At 38.3% G+C, this 27,788-nt stretch overlaps 7 protein-coding genes across 13 annotated transcripts; 1 reads left to right on the top strand and 6 right to left on the bottom strand.

Moving 5' to 3' along the window:
• Positions 1–381: 381 nt before the first annotated feature.
• LOC126790433 (uncharacterized) lies at positions 382–11,160 on the bottom strand. 7 transcript variants are annotated; one of them, XM_050516656.1, is made up of 4 exons: positions 10,978–11,146; positions 10,740–10,805; positions 9,755–10,269; positions 382–686 (listed from the first exon to the last, which is right to left on the bottom strand). In XM_050516656.1, the coding sequence occupies exons 1-4, from the start codon at positions 11,057–11,059 to the stop codon at positions 594–596; spliced, it is 756 nt and encodes a 251-aa protein (XP_050372613.1). In that variant the 5' UTR covers positions 11,060–11,146; the 3' UTR covers positions 382–593. The 7 variants fall into 7 exon arrangements, with proteins under 7 accessions (XP_050372613.1, XP_050372614.1, XP_050372616.1 ...); XM_050516657.1 differs by lacking the exons at positions 9,755–10,269; positions 10,740–10,805; positions 10,978–11,146 and adding exons at positions 1,753–1,818; positions 2,020–2,074; positions 5,655–5,757 and having other exon boundaries at positions 382–1,201; XM_050516659.1 differs by lacking the exons at positions 9,755–10,269; positions 10,740–10,805 and adding an exon at positions 1,753–1,818 and having other exon boundaries at positions 382–1,201; positions 10,978–11,151.
• Positions 6,769–8,418, bottom strand: LOC126790434 (uncharacterized). Its single transcript, XM_050516662.1, has 3 exons — positions 8,254–8,418; positions 8,011–8,076; positions 6,769–7,592 (listed from the first exon to the last, which is right to left on the bottom strand). Exons 1-3 carry the CDS (start codon positions 8,333–8,335, stop codon positions 6,985–6,987), a joined length of 756 nt encoding a protein of 251 aa, XP_050372619.1. The 5' UTR covers positions 8,336–8,418; the 3' UTR covers positions 6,769–6,984.
• A 1,911-nt stretch (positions 11,161–13,071) lies between the features above and the next one.
• Positions 13,072–14,896, top strand: LOC126790739 (pentatricopeptide repeat-containing protein At5g13770, chloroplastic). The gene is made up of 2 exons (XM_050517083.1): positions 13,072–13,454; positions 13,551–14,896. Exons 1-2 carry the CDS (start codon positions 13,072–13,074, stop codon positions 14,884–14,886), a joined length of 1,719 nt encoding a protein of 572 aa, XP_050373040.1. The 3' UTR covers positions 14,887–14,896.
• Positions 14,897–15,310: 414 nt separating this feature from the next.
• On the bottom strand, positions 15,311–18,076 carry LOC126790740 (lignin-forming anionic peroxidase-like). Its single transcript, XM_050517084.1, has 4 exons — positions 17,772–18,076; positions 16,255–17,566; positions 15,977–16,168; positions 15,311–15,871 (listed from the first exon to the last, which is right to left on the bottom strand). The coding sequence occupies exons 2-4, from the start codon at positions 16,480–16,482 to the stop codon at positions 15,311–15,313; spliced, it is 981 nt and encodes a 326-aa protein (XP_050373041.1). The 5' UTR covers positions 16,483–17,566; positions 17,772–18,076.
• Positions 18,077–21,805: 3,729 nt separating this feature from the next.
• Positions 21,806–22,554, bottom strand: LOC126791359 (defensin Ec-AMP-D2-like). Its single transcript, XM_050517797.1, has 2 exons — positions 22,388–22,554; positions 21,806–22,279 (listed from the first exon to the last, which is right to left on the bottom strand). The coding sequence occupies exons 1-2, from the start codon at positions 22,449–22,451 to the stop codon at positions 22,104–22,106; spliced, it is 240 nt and encodes a 79-aa protein (XP_050373754.1). The 5' UTR covers positions 22,452–22,554; the 3' UTR covers positions 21,806–22,103.
• A 2,645-nt stretch (positions 22,555–25,199) lies between these two features.
• Positions 25,200–27,255, bottom strand: LOC126792941 (uncharacterized). Its single transcript, XM_050519463.1, is given in 3 exon segments — positions 25,200–25,398; positions 25,400–25,495; positions 25,497–27,255. Coding segments are annotated over 3 exon segments (1,989 nt in total). The 5' UTR covers positions 27,225–27,255; the 3' UTR covers positions 25,200–25,233.
• Positions 27,256–27,339: 84 nt separating this feature from the next.
• On the bottom strand, positions 27,340–27,612 carry LOC126791031 (uncharacterized). The gene has a single exon (XM_050517423.1). The coding sequence runs from the start codon at positions 27,610–27,612 to the stop codon at positions 27,340–27,342; it is 273 nt and encodes a 90-aa protein (XP_050373380.1).
• Between the last annotated feature and the right edge of the window lie 176 nt (positions 27,613–27,788).

Below are 27,788 nucleotides of genomic sequence, written 5' to 3'. Positions count from 1 at the left end.
AACAATCTCTGTCACGGGATCAACCGATTAACGCGTCCAGATATCATTGTACGGACAGTGTGGAAACTTGAAGTACAGTCCTAGTACAAAACAGCAACACTAATACCCAAAATGTAGACAGGAAGTCGGACGACATACTTTCAGGAACCAGTTAGCGTCTACAGTATTACATTTTCCCTACATTTGCCAAATCCAAGTGTCAGTGTAATAGTCCCAACAAAGTCCACCAATTGAGGCTTGTAAAGAAATTTTACGGTATCACTTTCAAAATATTGTCAATATCACTTAACAACAAAGTCCCCAGTCTCCACCGGAAAACATAATAAGTTAAAAAATCTTGTTACCATTATTATTATTATTATCCACAATAACAATAATAAGTTACCGCTGCAAATAGCTAAAGATTTCGGATATTAAAAAGTTCAAACTCTCTCTTTTTTATTTATACAAAGTTCAAGCTGCCTTTATGTACTCATAAAGTAGGATTAATTAACCTCATAAGAGTTGCATTAACTGAATTCAATCTGGTGCAACCGGTCTGCTTTACAGAGAAGCAACAACTAGTTGGAAGCTTATTTAGTAGAAACGGTAAATTAGCCGTCTTTCATGTATCCACAAAGTCGACCCAACTCAAAGCCCTCTGCAAGCCACTTGTCTCTAATGGCTTTATGCCGAGCAGCACGAACCTTGTCCTCTGGGCATTCATATGTAGCGTGCATACCGGAGCTAAGACAAACCGAACAAAACTTGGGCGTAAGCACTGCTCTGCTCCCCGCACAAAAGGTACAACGCCACTTAGCCTCACTAAACACATTACCACATTCACAAAGTACCTCATAGCCAGGAGCAAATGTTGCACCCCGTGGGAGATGGCGGAAGTAAGGGCAATTACAGGGGTGGTGTACCTTATAACAAACCCGACAAGGGATGTCAGGGCAATACATAGTAGGGTGTTCCTTAGAACAATTATCACAATAAACACCTGAGACCATATAACCAGGTGCATCTGGAACGAACGCTGGTCCTATTTCAAAGGACGGGAACGTCGGGAAGCCAATAGGAGTGAGTGTGCGTGTTTGTTTGGAGTTGGCCTTGAAATCCTCATTGTAAGGCACACGTAATGGTCCTTTGTTCATAGAAGCACCTCCACCAGCCACTGATCCTCTGAACTTGTCACTCAAGTCATCAGGAGTATAGGTGCCTGTTTGTGTGCAGTTCTGTTGTTAGATAAGAAAATAAGAATCTAAGATAGTCGCAGCACCATTACCTTAAGTGAATGCATTATAACAGTTGATTAAGTACTATGATATCACTCAAAAGTTACATAAATTATGGAATTTTCTTTTCCATATGATTATTTTGAGAAGTAAATAGAGTACAGGTTCGTACAAATTTAAGCCAATTACAGAAGATATAACAGGCTTCTCTCTCCCTACCACAATTATAGCCAGAGATAATTAAGGGTATTAAAGACTTTCGTCACTATCATATGGTTAATTTTCAACACAATGGAAAACGAAGGTTAGAAATCAATTTGGTGCTCAAAAATAGATTATTTTTCAAAATTCCGGCAAAATCTAAGTGAAAAATAAAAATAAAAAGAAGAAAGTGAATTCACAGCAGGGAAAAACAAACACATGAAAAATTTCAGATCTCTCTCAAAAAAGTAGGAGCAATATTAATTTTTCACAATTACTAATAATAGTCTAACACAGGGAACTAAAAGGAACAAGCAAAGGATATGAACAAGACCTGAACCAGCGGATCCTCCGGAACGTTTCTGATTTCTGGTTTCGAAACCGAGTGGGTTCCTTGTATCTGCCAAGAAATTACAGATCTGATTAGTACAAGAAATTCCAAATTGCAACAAAAACTTTCAGATCTGAGAGTCAATAGAGCATATTAATCTTATTTTCAACAAAAGCCAAGAATTCTCAACATGTGAGGAAAATTTGATATTTCCCCAGGGAAAAAAATAAACAAAAAGGATATCTTCTTCCAGATCAAATAATTGCATACCAGGGGAAGAGGTGCCGAGAGACTCAAAGAAGCAGGCTAGCTTTCTTACATCAACCTGGCTGCTCGAGTCGGTTGCAGCCATGCTTTTGGAATCCATGAGAGCGTTGGAGAAGAACAATGGCAGAGAAGAAGAAGAAACAACGAAAAAGAATAGATCGAGTGGTTTATTACGCCACTATTATATCAGGGATTGCAGTCGGTCGGTTTGGGCCGGTTTACTGGATCTATTTATTGCGCTTAATGGGTCGGTTGGCCCACAAAGATCTCTGGGTTTTAGTCTAGCAAGTTTTTTTTTTGTCGAATTTTGTTTACGAAATTACTAGTTTTTCTACGTGTACCTACGAGCCTGTAAAATCTCTTAATTTTTTTTTACTCTTTCATAATTTTTTAGGTGGTTTTGTTTTCAGTTTCATGTCTAAATTACGATAATATAATTTATAGATTAGGTTCAATTTTGTGAAAATAAATAAATTATGGGCTTTATTTGTAGTTTAAAAATTTAACTATTAAAATCTTATTCTTGTTTTATTGATAGAAGATATAACAAATTGAGAGAGATACATGAGTCTATATTTATAGAGTATTACAAGATACATCTATGTATCTCTATTTGTGGTGGTTAATTTATTACTACATGAAATTTAATGTTCTTAATCCTAAGTGGAATAGACCAAAGAGTAACTCACCTAAATCATTGTTTTAAAATCGTTTTCGGTTTAAGGTTTTAAAGTAAAAAATGTTTTAGTTTGTTTATCACATTAGGGGTTTCGGTAATATTACCAATTTACAAAGCCAAAAAATAGTTATTGTAATATAATTTTTACTATAAAAATATTAATACCATTGTATAAATAGAAGAAGTGCATAATTTTTTTTTGAGTACCAAAATGTGTACCAGATAGATTGATAATCTCTAATTTCATAATTTCAATTTATAATTTTTCTTGACAAATACGTGGGTCTTCAATTTGACTGATATTTGATGTACAAGTGTACCACTATCGGTGGCATCCAATTCATGAAAATTTTTGGGAAGAAACCCCGCATTGCACATGAAAATTGGTACAGAATAACCAGTTAAGAGGCAAAACGAAAAAGAAAAAAAAAACACGCAAGCGTTGATTTGGCAAGCGACAGCATCATTAGAGCACCAAAATAATTTAACAACAAAGTCCCCAGCCTCCACCCCAAAACATAAGGAAAAAATAATTAAAAAAATAAAAAATTTGTTACCATAATTATTCAAAATAATAATAAGTTACCATTGCAAATAGCTACGGATTTCAGATATTAAAAAGTTCAAGCTGTCTTTATGTACTCATGGGGTAGGATTAATTAACCTCATAGAGTTGCATTAACCGAATTCAGTCAGGTGCAACCAGTCTGCTTTCCAAAGAAGCAACAACTAGTTGGGAGCTTATTTAGTAGAAACGGTAAACTAGCCGTCTTTCATGTATCCACAAAGTCGACCCAACTCAAAGCCCTCTGAAAGCCACTTGTCTCTAATGGCTTTATGCTGAGCAGCACGAACCTTGTCCTTTGGGCATTCATATGTGCCGTGCAGACCGGAGCTGCTAAAACAAATCGAACAAAATTTGGCCCTAAGCACTGCTCTGCTCGCCGCACAAAAAGTACAACGCCACTTAGCCTCACTAAACACATTACCACATTCACAAAGTACCTCATAGCCAGGGGCAAATGTTGCACCCCGTGGGAGATGGCGGAAGTAAGGGCAAGTAAAGGGGTGGTGTGCCTTATAACAAACCTCACAAGGGACTTCAGGGCAATACATAGTAGCGTGGTCCTTAGAACAATTATCACAATAAACACCTGAGACCATAAAAACAGGTGCATCTGGAACGAACCCTGGTCCTCTTGCAGAGGATGGGAAGTCAATAGGAGTGAGGGTGCGTGTTTGTTTGGAGTTGGCCTTGTAATCCTCATCATAAGGCACACGTAATGGTCCTTTGTTCATAGAAGCACCTCCACCAGCCACTGATCCTCTGAACTTGTCACTCAAGTCATCAGGAGTATAGGTGCCTGTTTGTGTGCAGTTCTGTTGTTAGATAAGAAAATACGAATCTAAGATAGTAGCAGCACCATTACCTTAAGTGAATGCATTATAACAGTTAAGTACTATGATATCACTCAAAAGTTACATAAATTATGGAATTTTCTTTTCCATATGATTATTGTGAGTACTAAATAGAGTACAGGTTCGTAAAAATTTAAGCCAACTACAGAAGATATAACAGGCGCTAAGAAAGCACATGGTAGAGAAATCTGAAAGTTACAAACCCCAAAACGGAAGTAGAATTCAATAACAAAATCTTGAGAAATTTTGAAAAACGACCTTATTTTAGTCATCAAGTTGATTTTTAACTGTGTTTTCAAAATTAATTGAAAAATAACTATATGATAGTAAAAGAAGTCGTTAATACCCTTAACCATTGCCTATTTCTTTCTCTCAAAAAAGTGTTATACCTTACTGATTTGGGAGGCTCGTTATAAACCCTTAACCATTCCCTATTTGAAATAGAAGATAAGAAGGAGGCTCGTTATAAACCCTGTTTATGAGGCATAGTGACCATGGTATGGCAATGAAATATTAAAAGGAAGGCAAGCATAATATGAATGCCATATACACTGTCTAACTCTGCTTGATCAAGTTTTCAATACAATAATGATCTGTAATGGGTCTTCATTGCTCCAAAGTAGATATGTGATCTGATAAATCATCCCTTCTTCATTTTCTTTTCGAAATGCTTCTTATTCTCTAGCTATGAACTATTCATCCTGTGATGACTTCCTTTTTTTTTCATTGGAATTAATCGATGGCTTTCTATTTAGCCCAAATGGATTAGTTTGGTGTTGAATCCCTTCTCCTTCCTTTATACTCACTTTCTCTCCTCACTCATTCCTTTATTTGATATATGACAACCCCTTCCTCCGTTAAATAAAAGCAATACCCAGCTTCTCTCTCCCTCAATTAGTGACAACAATTATAGCCAGAGATAATTAAGGGTATTAAAGACTTTCGTCACTATCATATGGTTAATTTTCAACTTAATTGAAAACGAAGGTTAGAAATCAATTTGGTGCTCAAAAATAGGTTATTTTTAAAAATTCCGGCAAAATCTAAGTGAAAAATAAAAATAAAAAGAAGAAAGTGAATTCACAGCAGGGAAAAACAAACACATGAAAAATTTCAGATCTCTCTCAAAAAAGTAGGAGCAATATTAATTTTTCACAATTACTAATAATAGTCTAACACAGGGAACTAAAAGGAACAAGCAAAGGATATGAACAAGACCTGAACCAGCGGATCCTCCGGAACGTTTCTGATTTCTGGTTTCGAAACCGAGTGGGTTCCTTGTATCTGCCAAGAAATTACAGATCTGATTAGTACAAGAAATTCCAAATTGCAACAAAAACTTTCAGATCTGAGAGTCAATAGAGCATATTAATCTTATTTTCAACAAAAGCCAAGAATTCTCAACATGTGAGGAAAATTTGATATTTCCCCAGGGAAAAAAATAAACAAAAAGGATATCTTCTTCCAGATCAAATAATTGCATACCAGGGGAAGAGGTGCCGAGAGACTCAAAGAAGCAGGCTAGCTTTCTAACATCAACCTGGCTGCTCGAGTCGGTTGCAGCCATGCTTTTGGAATCGATGAGAGCGTTGGAGAAGAACAATGGTAGAGAAGAAGAAGAAACAACGAACAAGAATAGATCGAGAGGTTTATTACGCCACTATTATATCAGGGATTGCAGTCGGTCGGTTTGGGCCGGTTTACTGGATCTATTTATTGCGCTTAATGGGTCGGCTGGCCCACAACGATCTCTGCGTTTTAGTCTAGCAAGTTTTTTTTAGTCGAATTTTGTTTACGAAATTACTAGTTCTTCTACCTATATCTATGCAAAATTTCTTAATTTCTTATTTACTCTTGTATAATTTTCTGAGTGGTTTTACTTTCAGTTTTATGTATAAATTACGATAATATAATTTATATATTAGGTTCAATTTTGTGAAAATTAATAAACTATGGGTTTTTTTTAATTCAAAAATTTAACCATTAAAATTTTATTCTTGCTTTATTGATAGAAGATATAACAAATATAGAGAGATACACGAGTCTATATTTATAGAGTATTACAGATACATCTATGCATCTCTATTTGTGGTGGTTAATTTATTACTACATGAAATTTGATGTTCATAATCCTAAGTGGAATAGACCAAAGAGTAACTCACCTAAAACATTGTTTTAAAATCGTTTTTGGTTTAAGGTTTTAAAGTAACTAAATGTTTTGGTTTGTTTATCACATTAGGTGTTTCGGTAATATTACCAATTTACCAAGCGCAAAAATAGTTACTGCAATATAATTTTTACTATAAAAATATTAATACCATTGTATGAATAGAAAAGGTGCATAATTTCAATTTAGAATTTTTCTTGACAGATACGTGGGTCTACAATTTGACTGATATTTTGATGTACAAGGGTAACACTATCGGTGGCATCCAATTCATGAAAATTGGAGGGAAGAAACCCCGCATTGCACGAAAATTGGTACAGAATAACCAGTTAGAGGCAAAACGAAAAAAGAAAAAAAAACACGCAGGCGTTGATAGGAGGAATTGGCAAGCGACAGCATCATTAGAGCACCAAAATAATTTAACAACAAAGTCCCCAGCCTCCACCCCAAAACATAAGGAAAAATAATTAAAAATAAAATAAAAATCTTGTAACCATTGCAAATAGCTAAGGATTTCAGATATTAAAAAGTTCAAGCTGTCTTTTTTTGTTTGGATACAAAGTTCAAGCTGTCTTTATGTACTCATGGGGTAGGATTAATTAACCTCATAAGAGTTGCATTAACTGAATTCAATCTGGTGCAACCGGTCTGCTTTACAGAGAAGCAACAACTAGTTGGAAGCTTATTTAGTAGAAACGGTAAACTAGCCGTCTTTCATGTATCCACAAAGTCGACCCAACTCAAAGCCCTCTGCAAGCCACTTGTCTCTAATGAATTTATCCTCAGCAGCAAGAACCTTGTCCTCTGGGCATTCATATGTAGCGTGCATACCGGAGCTAAGACAAACCGAACAAAACTTGGCCCTAAGCACTGCTCTGCTCCCCGCACAAAAGGTACAACGCCACTTAGCCTCACTAAACACATTACCACATACACAAAGTACCTCATAGCCAGGAGCAAATGTTGCACCCCGTGGGAGATGGCGGAAGTAAGGGCAATTAAAGGGGTGGTGTACCTTATAACAAACCCGACAAGGGATGTCAGGGCAATACATAGTAGGGTGTTCCTTAGAACAATTATCACAATAAACACCTGAGACCATATAACCAGGTGCATCTGGAACGAACGCTGGTCCTATTTCAAAGGACGGGAACGTCGGGAAGCCAATAGGAGTGAGGGTGCGTGTTTGTTTGGAGTTGGCCTTGAAATCCTCATTGTAAGGCACACGTAATGGTCCTTTGTTCATAGAAGTACCTCCACCAGCCACTGATCCTCTGAACTTGTCACTCAAGTCATCAGGAGTATAGGTGCCTGTTTGTGTGCAGTTATGTTGTTAGATAAGAAAATAAGAATCTAAGATAGTCGCAGCACCATTACCTTAAGTGAATGCATTATAACAGTTGATTAAGTACTATGATATCACTCAAAAGTTACAGGTTCGTAAAAATTTAAGCCAATTACAGAAGATATAACAGGCGCTAAGAAAGCACGTGGTAGAGAATTCTCAAAGTTACTAACCCCAAAACGGAAGTAGAATTCAATAGCAAAATCTAAGTGAAAAACATAATAATAATAAAAAGAAGAAAGTGAATTCACAGCAGGGAGAAACAAAACATGACAAATTTCAGATCTCTCTCAAAAAAGTAGTAGCAATATTAATTTTTCACAATTACTAAGAATATTCTAACACAGGGAACTAAAAGGAACAAGAAAAAGTTAAGAACAAAACCTGAACCAGCGGATCCTCTGGAACCTTTCTGATTTCTGGTTTCGAAACTGAGTGGGTTCCTCGTATCTGCCAAGAATTCCAAATTGCAACAAAAAACTTTCAGATCTGAGAGTCGATAGAGCATACTAATCTTATTTTCAACAAAAGCCAAGAATTCTCAACATGTGAGGAAAATTTGATATTTCCCCAGGGAAAAAAAATAAACAAAAAGGATATCTTCTTCCAGATCAAATAATTGCATACCAGGGGAAGAGGTGCTGAGAGACTCAAAGAAAGAGGCTAGCTTTCTTACATCAACCTGGCTGTTCGAGTCGGTTGCAGCCATGCTTTTGGAATCGATGAGAGCGTTGGAGAAGAACAATGGTAGAGAAGAAGAAACAACGAACAAGAATAGAACGAGAGGTTTATTACGCACTATTATATCAGGGATTGCAGTCGGTCGGTTTGGGTTGGTTTACTGGATCTATTTATTGCGCTTAATGGGTCGGTTGGCCTACAACGATCTCTGGGTTTTAGTCTAGCGAGTTTTTTTTTTGTCGAATTTTGTTTAAGAAATTACTAGTTTTTCTACGTGTACCTACGAGCGTGTAAAATCTCTTAATTTTTTTTTCTACTCTTTCATAATTTTTTGGGTGATTTTGTTTTTAGTTTTGTGTCTAAATTACGATAATAAAATTTATACATTAGGTTCAATTTTGTGAAAATTTATAAATTATGGGCGTTTTTTGTAGTTCAAAAATCTAATCATTAAAATCTTATTCTTGTTTTATTGATAGAAGATATAACAAATAGAGAGAGATACATGAGTTTATATTTATAGAGTATTACAAGATACATCTATGTATCTCTATTTGTGGTGGTTAATTTATTACTACATGAAATTTGATGTTCTTAATCCTAAGTGGAATAGACCAAAGAGTAACTCACCTATAACATTGGTTTAAAATCGTTTTCGGTTTAAGGTTTTAAAGTAAAAAATGTTTTGGTTTGTTTATCACATTAGGGGTTTCGGTAATATTACCAATTTACCAAGCGCAAAAATAGTTAGTGTAATATAATTTTTACTATAAAAATATTAATACCATTGTATAAATGGAAGAAGTGCATAATTTTTTTGGAGTACCAAAATGTGTACCAGATAGGTTGATAATCTCTAATTTCATAATTTTTCTTGACAGATACGTGGGTCTTCAATTTGACTGATATTTGATGTACAAGTGTACCACTATCGGTGACATCCAATTCATGAAAATTGTAGGGAAGAAACGCCGCATTGCACATGAAAATGCAAAACGAAAAAGAAAAAAAAAACACGCAGGCGTTGACAGGAGGAATTGGCAAGCGACAGCATCATTAGAGCACCAAAATAATTTAACAACAAAGTGCCCAGCCTCCACCCCAAAACATAAGGAAAAAATAATAATAAAAATAAAAAATCTGTTACCATAATTATTCAAAATAATAATAAGTTACCATTGCAAATAGCTACGGATTTCAGATATTAAAAAGGTTCAAGCTGTCTTTATGTACTCATAAAGTAGGATTAATTAACCTCATAAGAGTTGCATTAACTGAATTCAGTCTGGTGCAACCGGTCTGCTTTACAAAGAAGCAACAACTAGTTGGAAGATTATTTAGTAGAAACGGTAAACTAGCCGTCTTTCATGTATCCACAAAGTCGACCCAACTCAAAGCCCTCTGAAAGCCACTTGTCTCTAATGGCTTTATGCTGAGCAGCACGAACCTTGTCCTCTGGGCATTCATATGTAGCGTGCATACCGGAGCTAAGACAAACCGAACAAAACTTGGCCCTAAGCACTGCTGTGCTCCCCGCACAAAAGGTACAACGCCACTTAGCCTCACTAAACACATTACCACATACACAAAGTACCTCATAGCCAGGAGCAAATGTTGCACCCCGTGGGAGATGGCGGAAGTAAGGGCAATTAAAGGGGCGGTGTAGCTTATAACAAACCCGACAAGGGATGTCAGGGCAATACATAGTAGGGTGTTCCTTAGAACAATTATCACAATAAACACCTGAGACCATATAACCAGGTGCATCTGGAACGAACGCTGGTCCTATTTCAAAGGACGGGAACGTCGGGAAGCCAATAGGAGTGAGGGTGCGTGTTTGTTTGGAGTTGGCCTTGAAATCCTCATTGTAAGGCACACGTAATGGTCCTTTGTTCATAGAAGTACCTCCACCAGCCACTGATCCTCTGAACTTGTCACTCAAGTCATCAGGAGTATAGGTGCCTGTTTGTGTGCAGTTCTGTTGTTAGATAAGAAAATAAGAATCTAAGATAGTCGCAGCACCATTACCTTAAGTGAATGCATTATAACAGTTGATTTAGTACTATGATATCACTCAAAAGTTACATAAATTATGGAATTTTCTTTTCCATATGATTATTTTGAGAAGTAAATAGAGTACAGGTTCGTACAAATTTAAGCCAATTACAGAAGATATGACAGGCGCTAAGAAAGCACGTGGTAGAGAATTCTCAAAGTTACTAACCCCAAAACGGAAGTAGAATTCAATAGCAAAATCTAAGTGAAAAACATAATAATAATAAAAAGAAAGTGAATTCACAGCAGGGAGAAACAAAACATGACAAATTTCAGATCTCTCTCAAAAAAGTAGGAGCAATATTAATTTTTCACAATTACTAAGAATATTCTAACACAGGGAACTAAAAGGAACCAGCAAAAGTTAAGAACAAGACCTGAACCAGCGGATCTTCTGGAACCTTTCTGATTTCTGGTTTCGAAACTGAGTGGGTTCCTTGTATCTGCCAAGAATTCCAAATTGCAACAAAAACTTTCAGATCTGAGAGTCAATAGAGCATATTAATCTTATTTTCAACAAAAGCCAAGAATTCTCAACGTGAGGAAAATTTAATATTTCCCAGGAAAAAAGAAAAAGAAAAAGGATATCTTCTTTCAGATCAAATAATCGCATACCAGGGGAAGAGGTGCCGAGAGACTCAAAGAAGCAGGCAAGCTTTCTTACATCAACCTGGCTGCTCGAGTCGGTTGCAGCCATGCTTTTGGAATCGATGAGAGCGTTGGAGAAGAAGAAGAAACAACGAACAAGAATAGATCGGGAGGTTTATTACGCCACTTATATCAGGGATTGCAGTCGGTCGGTTTGTTGGGCTGGTTTACTGGATCTATTTATTGCGCTTAATGGATCGGTTGGCCCACAACAATCTCTGGGTTTTTGTTTAGGAAGTGTTTTTTTTAATCGAATTTTGTTTACTTAGTTTTTCAACCTGTACCGACGAGCGTGCAAAGACTTTGCGTTGGCCTCTGATAGTGAATCAGAGGCTACATTGAGCTCGTGTAATGTACAATTAATGTGTGTTCGGGAAAATGATACCCGCCGCAACAAAGATAACCAATTGAGGAAAAAAAACGGAGCTTAGCTACTAGTGTCAACACCATTATAGCACCAAAAGATCACATTAGCCTCCTGTCGGGTGCAACCGGTCTATTTTCCAGAAAAGCTACCAATTAAACCACAACTAGTCGGGGAAGCTTATTCCGTACGCCCTGTAAACTTGCCTTCATTCATGTATCCACGAACCTAGGAGGAGGAGAACGATCACTCTGGAATTTATACTCCATGATAGCTATAGGGAGTCGAAACAAGTCACAACTGAAAGCAACCCGTCACTGGCCAATTTGTACTCGGCGATACGAACCTTGTCCTTGGGGCTTTCATGTGTGCTGTGCTCCTTACTGCTATCACAAATGGAACAACTCTTCAGCATAAGCACTGGTCTGGCGGCCTGACCACATATGGGACAAACCCACTTATCGTCATTAAACACATAACCACAGCCACAGACTATGTCAAAGCAAGGATTAAAAGTTGCACCCCGTGGGACATTTCTGAAGTAAGGGCAGTTAGTAGAGTTGTGGTCTATCTTGTAACAAACATCACAAGGCACATAAGGGCAAGCAGACCAAGCGGGATGCTCCTTAGTACACTCATCGCAACGCACAATTGGTATTTCGTGGTCTTCATAAGGATCTTCACCCGCCACAGGTCCTTTGAACCTGGATCTGATTTCAACATGATTATAGGGGGGAACTATTTGATCGCCGTTCACCTTAGAACCCTCATTGTGAGCCCCGTTCAATGGTCCTTTGTTCATAGAAACACCTCCACCAGCCAGTGATTCTCTGAACATGGAACTGAAGCCAACAGGAGCATCGGCGCCTGTTTATTTGGAGTTCATTTTAGAACCCTCATAGTAAGGCGGCCTGCGAGATAATATTGGTCCTTTGTTCATACGAGCACCTCCACCAGCCACTAAAGCACATAGTAGAGAATGGTTTCCCTGAGTTATTAACCATATAAAAACATAATATGGAAGAGAATTCAATAGTTCTTAGCAAACAGTTGTAAAATTCAACAACAACATATGCGATAACTTTAGATCAAATCAAACAAAAAACTGAACAAGAAAGTTCTGAAATCAACTTTCATACCCGGAGGAGAGGCGCCGCCGAGAGCCTCAAACTTCTTAGTCAAGTTTGCTACCCCTTTCAAAACAATTTCATCTCCCTCGAAACAGCTCGCATTGGGTCTAGCTAGCCCAACCTAGCTAGGGTTTGATTCAATGAAATCTTCGGGCGCTGAAAGCACACAGTACGTAGAGTCGGTAGAGAAAGCAATCGAAGTTGTCAACCAAAACGTGAGCGCCGAGATTCTCAAAGAAGTGAGTCCGCTTTTCTAACAACTCCCTTGCAACTCGTCGTTCCGGCCATTCCTAGGGCTTGAAATAGTAGTAATAACATTTTATTTCGAGTGCTCGGTTGACCCATATGGATTATGGGCCGTTAATTAGATGGGCTTCAACTGGTTTAATATTTTCAGCTGTAGATACGTGGCCTTTAAATTGACAGAGATTTCCTCCCGCCCTGAAATGCCCGCGTGTCTGACGATGATTGGCTTCCAGGATTTACACGCATGGCGGAAATCAACTGGGGATAAGGTATATATAACTTCGAGTCGATTGCTCTGTTCATTTCAAGCCCTTATCTGCAATGGCCATCTCCAGTTCTTCTCCAAGTTCTGGAGACTGGTCCTTGGCTTCTTTCTTATCGTGCAGAAAACCCCACAAAACACTGAAACTCCAATCTTCGTTTTCCATTCCCACATGGAATGTCCGAGCTTTCCAAGTCATCAACTCCTCTAGCTGCCCTTCTCCAATACTTGAAGATCAAGCATCGACCAATTTGCCAGACACTGAAGTTGACCTGAAATTTCAAGAACTTCAAATCCCGGATGCCGAAGACAGCTTAAACGAGTTCCTATGTGGGCTATTTCATGACCCTGAGACTGAAGCAATGGGGTATGAACAGTATGCGAAAGCCAAGAAGGTAGCAAATTTCAGACCAAACAAATCAACATTGGAGCATGCAACGAGGTATTTGGTACGATCAAAGAAATGGGATTTGATTCTTTCGGTTTCTAATGATTTTAAGACTTATGATTTGCTGCCTGATAGCTATACATGTTCTAGACTTGTTATTAGTTGCATTAGAGCTAGGAAGTTCAAGATTGCTAGGACTTTGCTGGAAGTGTTCAAGTCTGACGGCGATGTTGCTCTTTCGGCCTTTAATTCCACAATGAGGGGCTACAATGAGCTTCATATGTATAAAAGTACCATTTCGGTGTTTGAGAAAATGATATCTGCTGGAATTGGTCCAGATTCTGGTTGTTATTGTAGGATAATGGAAGCTTATTTCAGAAAGGGTGATTATAGAAAAGTTGTTGAGTTGTTTCAGGAATTGAAAAGTGAAAAATTAGATTTGACACCATTATCAACACAATTTCTATTCAAGTCGTTATCCAAATTGGGGAAGCCTGTAGAAGCACTTGAAATTTTCCGAAGTATGTCAAAGGAAGGCATTTCTTTGGACTCTTCAAAGATATATTCTGTTTTGATTAGTTCATTTGCGACCATTCGAGAAGTGAAGGTCGCTGAAGAGTTGTTCAAAGAAGCAGAAACCAAGAAAATGTTGAGGGATCCAACCGTTTTTTTGAGATTGATCACCATGTATGTTGAAGAAGGGCTGGTGGATAAGACTATTGAAGTAGTCAAGGTAATGAAGGGTGCGAATATCAGAGTTTCTGATAATATATGCTGCGCAGTTGTGAGTGGCTTCTCCAGGAAAAGTGGCTTGCTCACTGCAGCTAAAGTGTTTGAAGACTTGATCTTAATGGGATGTCAAGCCGGGCAGGTGACATATGCTTCGATTATCAACGTGTATTGTCGTCTCGGACTTCATTCTAAGGCTGAAATGGTGTTTAAAGAGATGGAAGCAAAAGGGTTTGATAAATGTGTCGTGGCGTATTCTAGCATGGTTGCTATGTATGGGAAGACAGGAAGGCCAAGGGACGCAATGAAGCTTGTGGCCAAGATGAAAGAAAGAGGGTGTAAGCCGAATGTGTGGATCTACAATTCTTTGATGGATATGCATGGAAGGGATAACAATATGAGGCAAGTTGCAAAGTTATGGAGTGAAATGAAGCGAAGGAAGGTATCACCAGATAAGGTGAGCTACACAACTGTTATAGGTGCTTATAACAAGGCAGGGGACTTCGATATGTGCTTGAGATATTACAATGAGTATAGGACTCATGGCGGTGCTTTGGACAAGGCTATGGCTGGAATGATGGTTGGTGTTTTCTCCAAGAGTGGTCGAGTTGACGAGTTAGTGAAGCTTTTACGAGATATGAAAGAAGAAAGAACAGGGTTAGATGTGAGGCTTTATCGGTCGGCCTTGAATGCTTTGGCAGATTCGGGTATGGAAATGCAGGTGAAATGGTTTCAAAGTAGCTTTGAGGTGACATAGAAAATTAGAAATAGAGGAGTTGATTGTATAGTGTACAAAATTCCTGTTTTGGCAAATGCTCTAGTTCAAGTATTGAAATACTCTGCTATTTAGAACCTTAGGATTTCTTTGCATTGAAATTTGAAATTGCATATACTGAAATTTGTTATACTCCATCATTTAATATACTGTAGGTAACTGATATTTCAAGGTGGAATGTACACACACACACACACACACAGAAGTACAATTTTATTGTCTTCTGTAATTATTTTAAATTTCTCCCCAAGATCTAGGAAGAACAATATTCTCTCAATCTATATCTCATTCCATGAATTTATTGTATACAGTACTGTATAAGTTTACATTTGAATGAATCAATATATAGAACAAGACATTCGCAAGTTTTTGTTGCTTTGCTGTTGACTCTCTGAAAGCTCAAATTTTAGTTTAGAGCACTACAAACGCTTCTTATCTGCCCATTTGAGCCAGTGAGAGGGTTAATGTTTCCCATCTTAATCATAGCAGCCGCGAAATCAGCCTTGAAGTTTGCAGGTTTTGAGCTATACTCCGAGACAATGCTGTCTGTGTTTCCTCCACTAAAGAGAACTTGATCGGAAGCAAGGAGCCCCTTCTTCTGGATCAAGTTCTTGAAGTAGTTGTTGTCCAATTGGTTAGGTGTCACCAAATCAAGTGCTGCCAAATTTGCATTACCAACATTGGCTGCTGCTGGACAATTTCGTCCGCGAGTTCGAGCAAAATTTGCATCAATGTCACTGGTGTTACTATAGATTCTTCCGCGGAATGTGAAGCACTGAGCTTGTCCAATTGAATGTGCACCCGAGAGCGCAACAAAGTCTCTGACATTCAGGCCTAAACCATCAAATCTCCTCGTAAGGCTTTCAAGGCTGTCTAAGAAACTGGGAAGCGAGCTTTCAGCCAGAGCTTTGCTTGCTGTTGTCGAATCCCTTCTTCCAAGCTGCACTAACCAGTCTGGACCTCCAACCTATATGCATACACATTATCAGTTCCAAAAACAAAACAAGAATAAGAAGGCTAGAATTTAATGTACAAAAACTGAAAAAAACTGATTTAATGAATTAGTACTCACAGCAACTGAAGCATCCCTAGCAGCCACGGAGACAATATCTGCACAAGAAACTACACCAGGACATAGTTTCTCCACTTCAGATTTGGCATTATCTATGACATCATATCCTCTCACAGAGTTTAAATTAGGCAGTGCGTTCTTTTCGCCTGTGATGGAATCAGTATCGTCAAGTAAGATTGATGCATCACAACCCTGCAAACACATAAGTACGCATCGTAAGTTATAGCCAAATTAATGAACGGCATAACTTAGTTGGTTATAGATATATATATTAATACCTGAACAAAACAGTCATGGAAATGCAGGCGGATTAGGGAGGCTGCCATCCGGCGTTCGGCTGAGACTGCTGTTCTTATGGATTTTCTGATTGTAGCGAGAGCATTTGGACAGGTGCTGTCATAAAATGTGGAGGAGAGCTGAGCTGAGCTAGTTGTACTCATCAGGGCAAGCAACAACAGCACTGCAACTGAGGCAACATTTGCACTGGAGCTAAAAGACTTTATCATTGAATTTGAAAGTAAACTTCCCCACTCAATACCAAAACCAATATAGTGGGTAATAACTTGTACTTAAAGCAACTAATACTGCAAATGGAGTTGAAGAAATGAGAAGGTTTGAAGGTGATGGAGAGTTGGTAATAGCTCACATCTATTTATAGGGCAATTTTGAGTAAAGTAGACCATAAGGTTTGCCCTGGTCACTATTTACTGCTAACGCGTCCCCCATTGAACAATATCACAGTTCAATTCTGAAAATGACCCATTCTGATTTGGCTGGCAAACAAGTCTTCGTTTTTTACATGTGTTATCATTTGACAATTCTTATCTAGAAGTGTTAGATGCTGTCAAACTGAAAATGAAAGGTAATCATATACAAATAATAGAACTAGACCTCGGTAGCCTCTGTCTTACTGCAATTATTGTCTCTAGTTGTAAATGAAATGAAAATAGCTTATCTCCATGCATGCATTTGGGCATCATATATGTAAAGTCAGAATAAAGAGTAGGAAAATTCCTGGCCTGGATGAGTTGAATATAGCAGCCCACATTTTATTCTTCTACCAAGTAATTTCACCAGTACATTAATCCGAAAATGAAGAAAAAAAACCACAAAAAGCCAGAGTGAGCCCATAGGAAAGATCCCCATATGTGTACATTTGAATGCCTCGGCTAATTTGACTAAGATATAATGTTCCTTTAAACATGCTCAAGCATCCGCCGAACTCAGGTGTTAGCTGTAAACCGTATCGCCTAATCGGATAACATCACTTCTTGTTCATGAAAGATCTCAAGCTGTCATTGATGTTCTGCAATCATATTATACTAGTTCGTTATAGCTGACCTTGTGAATTATACAAACTATGACTTAGTACTCCTATAGAATTTCTCTTCAACTCTTATGCAGCAGCAAAGTTATCGTAATCAAACAAACAAATGCGAAAGAGAAACAGTCGTAATGCGAAAACAAGTTTACAACTCAAACACAGCCGATCGGCGAAAGCAGAAAACACTTGAAGCAAAAGCAGTTTCATTCTTTCTTCGCAGGCTGGTTCTCCTTGCTCACATCAACACTATCCATAGGAGGCAATGTCTGCACACACACACACGCGCACAAAGCAAACCATAAAACCCATTATTTATATAAATATTATAGACCAATTACATCAAACATTTTTGTGCTGAAAGTTGAGTCAGCCATTTCATCGAACATGTTACGTGCACTGATTCATGAGGAAAATTTGGAAACAAAAATGGATTGTAAATAGTGAGAAAGAGAGAGATAAGAGTTAGTTTACGAGATCAGGTTTGTAGAGACTGTGGACGATGGAGGCTCCGGCGAGAAGCGAGGCGACGACGACGACGCTGGACCAAGCAAACGAGGGAGTGCCGGTCGGCAGCTTTCCTCCCCCGAATTTTTGATTCATAGCTGAAAATAATTGACCGGCGTCCGGTTAGATAGTTTGCTTCGCCGGAGTTGAAGCCTTTGCTCGGAAAGAGTTGTGATTTGGGCTCTGGCAAGAAAGTGTTCTTGGGGAAGGTGGCTTAAAACGACGTCGTTGAGTTATGTAAGTTCCGGGTCGAATGGCAAGGGTTCAATGGAGGATCCGAGGCCCATTCATTAATTTGGATAACGGGTGTTGATGGGTTTAGAGCCCCGCCTAGGTGAACTCTATCTTCGTTCTTGAACTTGATCTAAATTTGAGATTGAGATTAATTCTCAAAGATCGTAGTATGCCAAAATCTTACAATGCACTTGATAATTTGATACATATATCGAATTATAATTGGCGTCATGTATCCTTGATAATATGTCTAAATTTTGTCTAATATCGTTATTCATAATTGTTTGTAGAGCTAGTGAGCAAAGAATGATGTGGGCAACTAATTGTTTATTAACAATGTTTAGTGCAGACACATATATTGTAAACACCGTGGCACTCGCCTCGACTGTAGCCCTCTGCTTGGCAAACAGTTGCACAGTGCCTCTGTCTTGAGCACATTCCTTCGTATTTCATGCTATAGCTCTCACAAGTTCTGCCCTCATGAGCAACCATTACAATTCTCCCCATCCCTGGATTTGTTACACACAAGTTAGAGTTCAAACTAATGAAACTGTAAGTTTATGAACATATCTGAAGCAAGATCGAAATAAACACCCATGTCGCAAAAACGCATGGGTATAAAAATACCAGTAGCCACCAGAAGCAAGAGAGGGACGAAGAAAGTCGAAACCATACGCATGGAACCCCCCATATCTTCTATTATCTCCTCTCTTGTTAATTATTGTTCTTGTTCTTCGTATGTAGCTATGTGGGTGTGTTATGTGTAACTGTGTAGGTTGTTTTGAGGATGCAATGCAAGCCAGCCCTATACATATAGAGCTGTAGTGCTGTACGTGCACTGAAGCATATAGGTATGGTCTGCACTAGTACTACTGCTTTCTGCTTTCTTTCCTTTTCAATTCTGCATTGCTGATTCAGTATTACTGATCGAATCGATCAATTAAGGTGCTGATGACTCACTTTGCCAAGTATGCTCAATCATGGAATGGGCTGCATGGTCTTCTAACACAACGGATGTATCCATTCAGCTAGATACTTTTCAACCAACGTACAATTGTGCATAATATTAGGTACATTATGTCTCGTCGATTCCAACTCTGATTGTGAATTCAAGCAAATCTACTATCATTTTAATTACTTGTTTCTTCAAATTGCTAAAATGAAGTATCAGTGTTCATATACAAGAGTCGTCTGCTAAAACGGAAGACTTAAAGAAGATCGAAATTAGTGTAATATAAATGTGTGACACTATAATCATACATAGTTCCAATATCCATAGACCACTAAACTTAAACACGAATAGACAAAACAGCGTTTATTCTAGAGACGCAGTTATGATATATATGTTGATTGAGTGAAGGATCAATCTTCTTCGGCCAATATATGCATCCTCCCAAGTTCTAACACAGATAGCCATGCTAGTCGAGAGTGATGACTATTACTAATTACACATTAATTAACAATATTTGGTGCAGTGGCATATGGGATTATCACCAAAAAAAAAAACTTGTGCTATTATAATCGCAGTTGCCTCCGTTGTAGCTGGCTGAATCACGTCGGCAAAGGGATGCGCAGGTGATATCTCTGCATTCTCCTTGTAGTATGTGGGTCTTCTCAGTCTTACAGATTTTGGGCTTATGAGCAACAACTACAATTTTTCCCATCACTGCATTACCAAAAAACACATAAGTATTCAAAGTTTCATGCAAACTACAATTTTCATCCGAACTCGAAAGTAATTTGAGCAATTTCAATATTAATAATAATATATACGACATTACCACTAGCCACCAGAATAAGTAGGAGGGCAACGATAAAAGTCGGAGACATACGCCCAAAACCCTCCATATATACAAGGGTGGATCCGGCCCTGGCTTGACTGGACTAGAACCCATGTGAAAATAAAATCCAGAAAAAAAAAACAAAACCCTCTATTACAAAAAATTAAAACATCAGCACGGGTCTCTCTCTGTCACTCACACTTTTGTGTCTTCTTCTTTCAATCTCTGAAAATGTTCTTGTCTGCTTCTGCTGATCTGCTCTTCAGCCTCTTCTTCTAATCATCTTTTTGAGTTCTCGTTCAAGCCTGCATATCACCACTCACCACTCGCCATTGCCTGTTGCCGTTCTCCACTTCCCCGCACGCGCCGCTGAAGCTTTAGACCAGTCCACAGGTTTAGCTCTTTTCCTCTAATCTCTTTCAAAATTGAATCAAATTTTAGCTTATGGAATGATTGATTTGATTTGGAATGATTTGGGATTTTGGGTATATGGGTTTGTTGGTTAAAGTATTGATATAGAATGATTGGAAATTTGGAATCAAAATTGGGTGTTAGTATGTACTGTCTGTTATAGAATGGCTTGTGACTATGATCAGAGATTGAGTATTTTATTTGTCTATTTGGAAATTAGAATCAAAGTAGTGAAGTTTATAAATTAACATCATGCGAGATAGATACATAATGAAAGATAAAACAGATGTGTGTAGAGATTAATTTGAAACTGCTTCATTCTGATGACAAATATCGACATACCTAATATAAGGAGAAATTTTTTTTTTACGCTTCGCATAAAGTTAGCCCCAATGACATTTCAATCCTAGATCTGCCACTGCATATATATCTCGTATTCTTCTTAATTAACTAGTTTTCTGGGAGGAGAGATGGAGAATGAAATGAGACTACAATGCAAGGTTACCATTCCTTCTATAGAGCTGTAAACTGAAGCCCGGGCAAAAATGGCAGAGAAGAGCTTGGTAAGTACGCACTCTGCTAACTCATTTTGCTAAGTTTGCTCAATCATAAAATTGTTTTTTTTGTGAAACCTTTTATTTATTTATTTAACAAATGAATTTTTGGTGAAACCTTTTATTTATTTATTTAACAAAGGAATGAGACAAAAAAACATGACCTCCTATGTCTGATAAACTCCAACAAAAATAATAAACAAAAGCTCAATCTAGCATGTGTACACTCACATATACAAAACCTAGATATAAAAATCCCTAGTAAATAGCAAACTCTCAGTTAAGAAACCCTTAATTAAAAGACGAGATGAAGCTGGTAGCATTAACATACAGTTGTGAGATATCAAGAATAGAGAAAATAGACATATCATGATGCTTCTTGTAAAGAATGAAAAGAATACGGAGCAGACTATCTGAATAATTCCAAAAGATGACGTTGGGCTTCCAACACATTAAAAATCTTATATTCGAAACGCTGATTCAAATAAATCAAATTAGATTACAGGAAAGTAGAAACCGAAGTTGACATTTAGGTTTTGTTAACGCTGAAACACCAACACAATTAAACAAATAAACATAAAATGTTCTTCACATGGGATACCTTCATTGCACTGTTATTCTATACGCATAATTGTGAAGGATATGGTCAAAAGGGGAAATTTAAACAAACATATCCAAGATAATAACGCGTAATTGTGAAGGATATGGTCAAAAGGTACAAGTGACCAAATGAGAATGGAGACGAGTTGGAATTGTCGGCCGGACACTAATTGGCCGGTGTCTGGAGTTAACATGACCGACGTCGTTACGTTAAAGCAGTTCCGAGTTATAGGAAGATCCGAGTCCATTAACATTGGGTAGTCATTTGTGTTGTTAATGAAAATCAAATAGGCCCGCTCAGGGTAACCGCTCTTTCCTTGTTCTTGAGCTTGATCAAGGTTTAGAAAATACTGTAGTCATTGCTATACGACACTTTACAGTGCATCAGAACAGATTTGGTATGGTTATTACTTATTAGTCATTATGAGAAATAATTACTCTTATTTCTTCAAATTGCTAAAACGGAGGATGCATAATCGGATAAGATCATAAGAAAGAGAAAACCACAATACAAATATGCAACATTACAACCCTACACAAAGACAAGTAACTTGTGATCGATCTATGTAACTTGAATACCAAACTTCCACACACAGAAGATTAGATACAAACATCCATTATTCTAAACACGTAGGTAGACTCCCCATGCCAACGGATTAGTGCATCCTCCCAACACAGCTAAGTATCCAAGAGAGGTGACTTGCACTGTTGATTACTCATCAACAATGTTTGGTGCAGAAGCATCTGCGGCGAAGACCGCGGCAGTTGCCTCCACTGAAGCCCTCAGTTTGGCAAACTGATCCACAGTTGGTCTCACTAAAGCACTTTCCTTTGAACTTGTGGCTCTTACTCTCACAATTTCTGGCCTCAGCAACCATAGCATTTGGCCCCATGCCTACATTACAAATGCAGACATTAGTAATTTTACTGTAAGTTCATGTACATCTAATACTAAAGTTCATAACAGTAAGCAGATATCAGAAGGATGTAGAAGATAACATACCAGTAGCCACCAGAAGCAACAGAGCGACGAAGAAAGTCGAAAACATACGCATGAAACCCTCCATATATACTACCCTTCTTCTTAAGTTCTTATCTAGTTTATGTGGATATGTTGAGGATGAGATGAGATTACATTGCAACCTTACCAGGCCTTATATAGAGCTGTGCACCACAGCACCACTGCACTGGAGCTGGCAGCTGAGTCATGAGAAAGGTAAAAGATAAAAAAGACTGAGGAGCTGGGGACGAGTCCTGGAGAGTGGGGTATGATCTGCACTAATACTACTGGTTTCTGCTTTTGATTTATTTCAGCCGACCATACGTTTGTGACAATTCATGCTCCATTGAGTTGTCAAAACCTAGTAAATTACTGAATCCAAGTACTGTGCTGATTCGTGATTGCAAAGTTTGCTCAATGATGGAATGGGTAGCATGGTCTTCTCACACTAGGGCTGCATCAACCAGTGTTATAGTGGGATTTTCTGCTCACATATGTGCAGGATAGAATTCAAGATAACAATAGTAAATATATAGGGGAAAACAGAAGCATCCGAGTTATGATGATACACGTACTAATGAGTAATGAGAACGTGTTAATTTACAAAGCCTTATTAAAGGTACTCAAATACGTAATGAGAAGTGAGAACATGGTTTCTAAAGTTACTCCAACAAGGCAACGGTGGAAATCTACCTTTAGAAAAGAGACAACACAAAAATGGATCATGAAAAGAACTCAATCCAGGAGATGAGATATTTTTTTGACATGTGATGTGACTACCGACAGAGTAGATTTTAACCTTATACACAGGTAGGCCTATATATTTGCGTGCCCTTTCTTCTTTAGAGAGCAAAGCATCTTAGCAAAATATGTGTCATATCTGGCCATTTTCTATTTTATCTTTGTTATAACCCAAGTTTTCAACCATTTCAATGAAGCAAAGAATAGAAAAGTAATTACCAACCAATAATCTTGCCGACAAAACTACAAAGATTAAAGACAAATATCATATTTCGAAGTTTTTTTTCCTTAGTTCTGGATGATGGTCGGCAGCAAATTAAGAAGGAGAATGCAATTGATCAGTGGAAGTTGATTGTTAGAACTGCATGACAAGGTCAATGAGATTTAAATCCTTCACAAAAAATATATATATATGGAAGTTTCCAGTTTGTAGCTGATGCTGCAAACACTATGGTGTTATAAGCCTCTTTGCTGATTTTGTAGTTCCTTTATATATACGAACTATGAAGTTAAGTTGAAATAAAGAATCTTTAGCTACAATTGATGCGGGAAGAGTGAACACAATAGTAGGGGGCTCCGTCAAATTTCGAAAGTCATGTGAGATAAGTTAGAATTTACTAGCAAATTACCGCAAAGCCGTAAGAAATATAAAAAAAACTTCCCTAATAATAGAGTTTTTAACTTTTTATTGATATAAAAGATGATCCTAATACATAGAATGATGATGTTTAGATATGCATTAAAACCTAAACAAAATCAAAGACCTAATTGAATACAAAATCTTAAGAATCCAAATTAAAAAGGAAACAAATAACCTTAGATAGAAGAATCCTAAAATGAAAGATAATAATATTCTAAATAAAATCAATACTCAAATCAGATAATTAAAACGACGTATTCTAGATATATTCTGGCATCAAATCTCGTCCTACATCAATAATAAACAGACATAACCAAGGTTCATGACTTCATGCATAGACATAAGCAAAACTCTTAGTTGAAATAAAGGATCTATTATATATCTATGGAGACAAGTATTCTGAAAACGATGATTATGGATCGGAGTCATCGGATTTAGATAGTTAGATTGATTGCAGTTGTTTGAATTACATCACAAAACAATTGAAATAGTCCAACATACTGTAAATGGGAGTCCACGATCATATGCCGTAAGATTTTTTCTAATGTTGCTTGTTGCAATTCGTAGCCATTTACTGTTGTCCCAAGAAGTGGAAACTCCCAAGTTTTGCTATGCTCTAGTCTGCATAACAAGATCAATTTAAGACTTACATCAGTAACTCTTAATAGTTGTTCTGGTTTTCATTAGGAGCAATCTGTTTTAAGTTGGAGATAAAAATGACACTGACATGTTTTAAGTTTAAGGCACTGCATAAGCATGAAGCACTCAGCTTCAGTGAACTAATATTATTTCAGCATCATTCACAGCTACTAACTTGTGCTCTCACACAAAGTAAACGTACCTTCCAAAAACAAATTTGCAAAAGGCATTTAGGAGGAAGAGCATTCTTTCGCACCTCATGTTTGCTTCATGCGTGTCCACAGAGATAACACGAAACATTTTATGTGAGGTATGAAACTATCATTGTTAATGCCTCCTCACTAGAGGACTTTTCCGGCGAGATTTCCCCTACTTACGGTCAATATCCGGACAAGACCAACGTCGGAAGTTGTTCCCACCACTTCCACCTTCAAGGCTGGGTGGTTTGCGACCCTCGAATCCGCCGCCAATGACGCCCACGGTGGCCTGAACTGGGCTGCTCACAGCAGCTTTCTGCCATTTTTCAGACAGCTCCCTCCCACATCGAAAGTGGAGAGGAGCCACACTCTTTCCAAGGCCTATAAATAAGACTAGAAACTTTCAAATAATGTAATGTCATTTCAAGTCCTTAACCTCTAATTTAAGAGCCTAAAACTTGTTAATTTATGCGTCGCCCGGACAGATAAGTCATTTTGCAGATTATGAACGGAGAATTGAACTTCAATATATAGATCAGATTAAAATTAAAGCAAAGCAATTATGTTTAAAGAACCAAGATTACAACAACAAAAAAACACGACATAAAAACACATCCAACTGAACTAGCTGATCACAGTATCTTGAATATAGTCTTCAATGTCGAAACCAGCTCCAACTCCTGCAACAGGACATTCCGGTAGCCTGATTTTAGCACATCAATCGACCTCCTTGAGATTTGGCTTACAAGTTCATCTTCAATATTTAAGTGCCTACCAAACATCACCTGCTGCTGATATATTCGTTCCAACTATCTTAATGCAAACCTCCTCCTCCTTGTTAGCCGAATCAACACGTCTCTCATTAATCTTAATAGACTCAATGCGTCCAATAAAACACAAAGTCACTCTGAGGAACACAAAGTGGAGTCCCAACCTTGACAATGCCTTGAAGAACTTTAACCCCCACAATAATTGGATCCTTCTTTCTGAAAATATGGTCTGGTAAAATCTTGAGCACACATGGAAAGACTGCTTCCTCACCAACAGCAGCTAACTCCATCTCCTTTTCCTCCTTGAGGTTTTCCATATAGGCCTTAATCACCTCATGAATTATATCACCAACAAAAATCTTCACCCCCAATTCATCTGCAAGTTTTTGTGCCTCCGATGTCACTTTGACATCAAATGCCAAAATCTTCTTTTCGAGCATCACACTGGCCTTCCTGACATCCTTTTTCTGTATAGGGCCTATGCCAACTCCACGAACAAGAGTATTAACTTCTTGGGCCTTCAGAAACTCTAGCATTGCTTCCAAAGAGACAAGAGTTGATGCTTGTACACAAACTCCTTCGCCTCCAGAACTATGATTACTATCACTCTTGTCGTTGTTCATTAAAACCAACTTCATCATGTCTTCCATGTCCTCCATCGCTGCTTCCTTGACCTCTTCCAAGTCATTTCCAGGACCTACTACATAGAGAGAAGTACCAGCAATAGCATGTTCAAACCCCTGCGGTGATGTGATCTTGATTGCCTGTGCAGCTTTGATTTCACTATGATGCTGATACTTTCCTTTCACGCGAAGCTCTTTCATCGGCTCTGGGGTCAATAAAGATTGAATCCTAGCTACAATAGGAGTACCATGATTTCCACAAACAACTATCTGATCTCCACGCTGAAGCACCCCATTAACCAATATGATATCAATTGTCGTCCCAATGCCTTCTACATGTTTGACCTCCAACACTCTACACTGCACTTCATTGCTGTAAGTAAGTTTCTCAGTCATGGAATTCTGGGTCCAATAAACCATCAGTGACAACAAATTTGGGATTCCTTCACCACTCTTGGCACTTATAGGTACAATGCTGTATGTGTCCCTCATTCTTTTGTTCTCATCGAAATTCACTTTCGTATTAATTCCCTGCTCCTTAAACTGAGTGACAATCTGCACGACTCTGTCATTGAACTGATTTTTCACATCCTTAGGTTGCTGCTTCATTGCGTCAACAATTGGTGCATTTGGACAAGCCTTCCATCCACTGAGCCTGTCCACCTTATTCAATGCAACAATGAACTCTGTATTCCTTGATTTCAAAAGATTGAGTGACTCAATAGTCTGAGGCTTTAAGCCATCCATAATGTCAACAACCAAAACAGCAATATCACACAAACTAGAACCCCGTGACCTTAATTTAGTAAATGGCTCATGCCCTGGGGTGTCAATGAGCAACAAACCTGGAACCTTCATGTGCTTATCACTCTTCAGCTCCTTGATTCTCTCTTCTATGTTCTCAGCAGGAAGATAAGTGGCACCAATCTGCTGCGTAATACCTCCAGCCTCACCTTTCTGAACATTTGTGCCGCGGATACAATCCAACAACTTGGTCTTTCCAGCATCAACATGCCCCATAATGCAGCAAATCGGGGAACGCAAAAAGTGCCCTTGTTCACTCTCTTCAGCAGCAGCAACTGAATTCTGTTTCTTTATGTCAACTTCAATCTCAACCTTACTTGATCTTAGCTTCTCTGTCCCCCTAGACACTGCCTCAGGCTCTATATGATCATCCTCCTGCTTCGCCGGTGCGTCCTCCGCTTCACGCCTATTTTGATTTGTCATCATACTCTCTATATGTTCTAGATACCTCTTTAACTTATCGGCATTATGTTTCTGCTTGGTAGTTACAGGAATGCCTCTCTTTCTCTTCTGCTCTATCCTCTCCTTTTTCTCCCTCCTCCTAATCCTGGCCTCCTCTTGCCTCCCTCTCAAGCAGTTCCTTCCTCAACCTCTCCTCTTCTTCTCTCCTCAATCTCTCCTCCTCCTCCTCCTCCTCCTCCCTTCTCTGCCTCTCCTCATCTTCCTTTCGCTTCGCCAGCGCCTCCTGCATTAACCTCACATGCTTTGGCACTGTCTTCTTCTTCGGCTCCATCGTCTTTTCTTCCACCTTCTTATCCTTTTTCTTGGTTTTCTTCTTCCTTGCAGGCTCTACATTCTCAATCACCGCAGCCATGGAACTGTTTGGATCGATGGAATCTTCACCTGGTTCAGGATTCTCAAGATTAGCTTCTTGCAATCCATAAAAGCTGGTTTTATTTCCTCCAAAATCTGAACTTGGGGCGATGGGGAGATAGCAAAAGAAGGAACTGAGTTGATGATGCGATTGTTGTATGAAATACTGAATTGGAT

The sequence above is a fragment of the Argentina anserina genome, chromosome 4 (assembly GCF_933775445.1).
Source record: "Argentina anserina chromosome 4, drPotAnse1.1, whole genome shotgun sequence".
Taxonomy (NCBI): domain Eukaryota; kingdom Viridiplantae; phylum Streptophyta; class Magnoliopsida; order Rosales; family Rosaceae; genus Argentina; species Argentina anserina.
The sequence above is the reverse complement of the archived record's forward strand: the minus strand, read 5'-3'. Positions and strand labels throughout refer to the sequence as shown.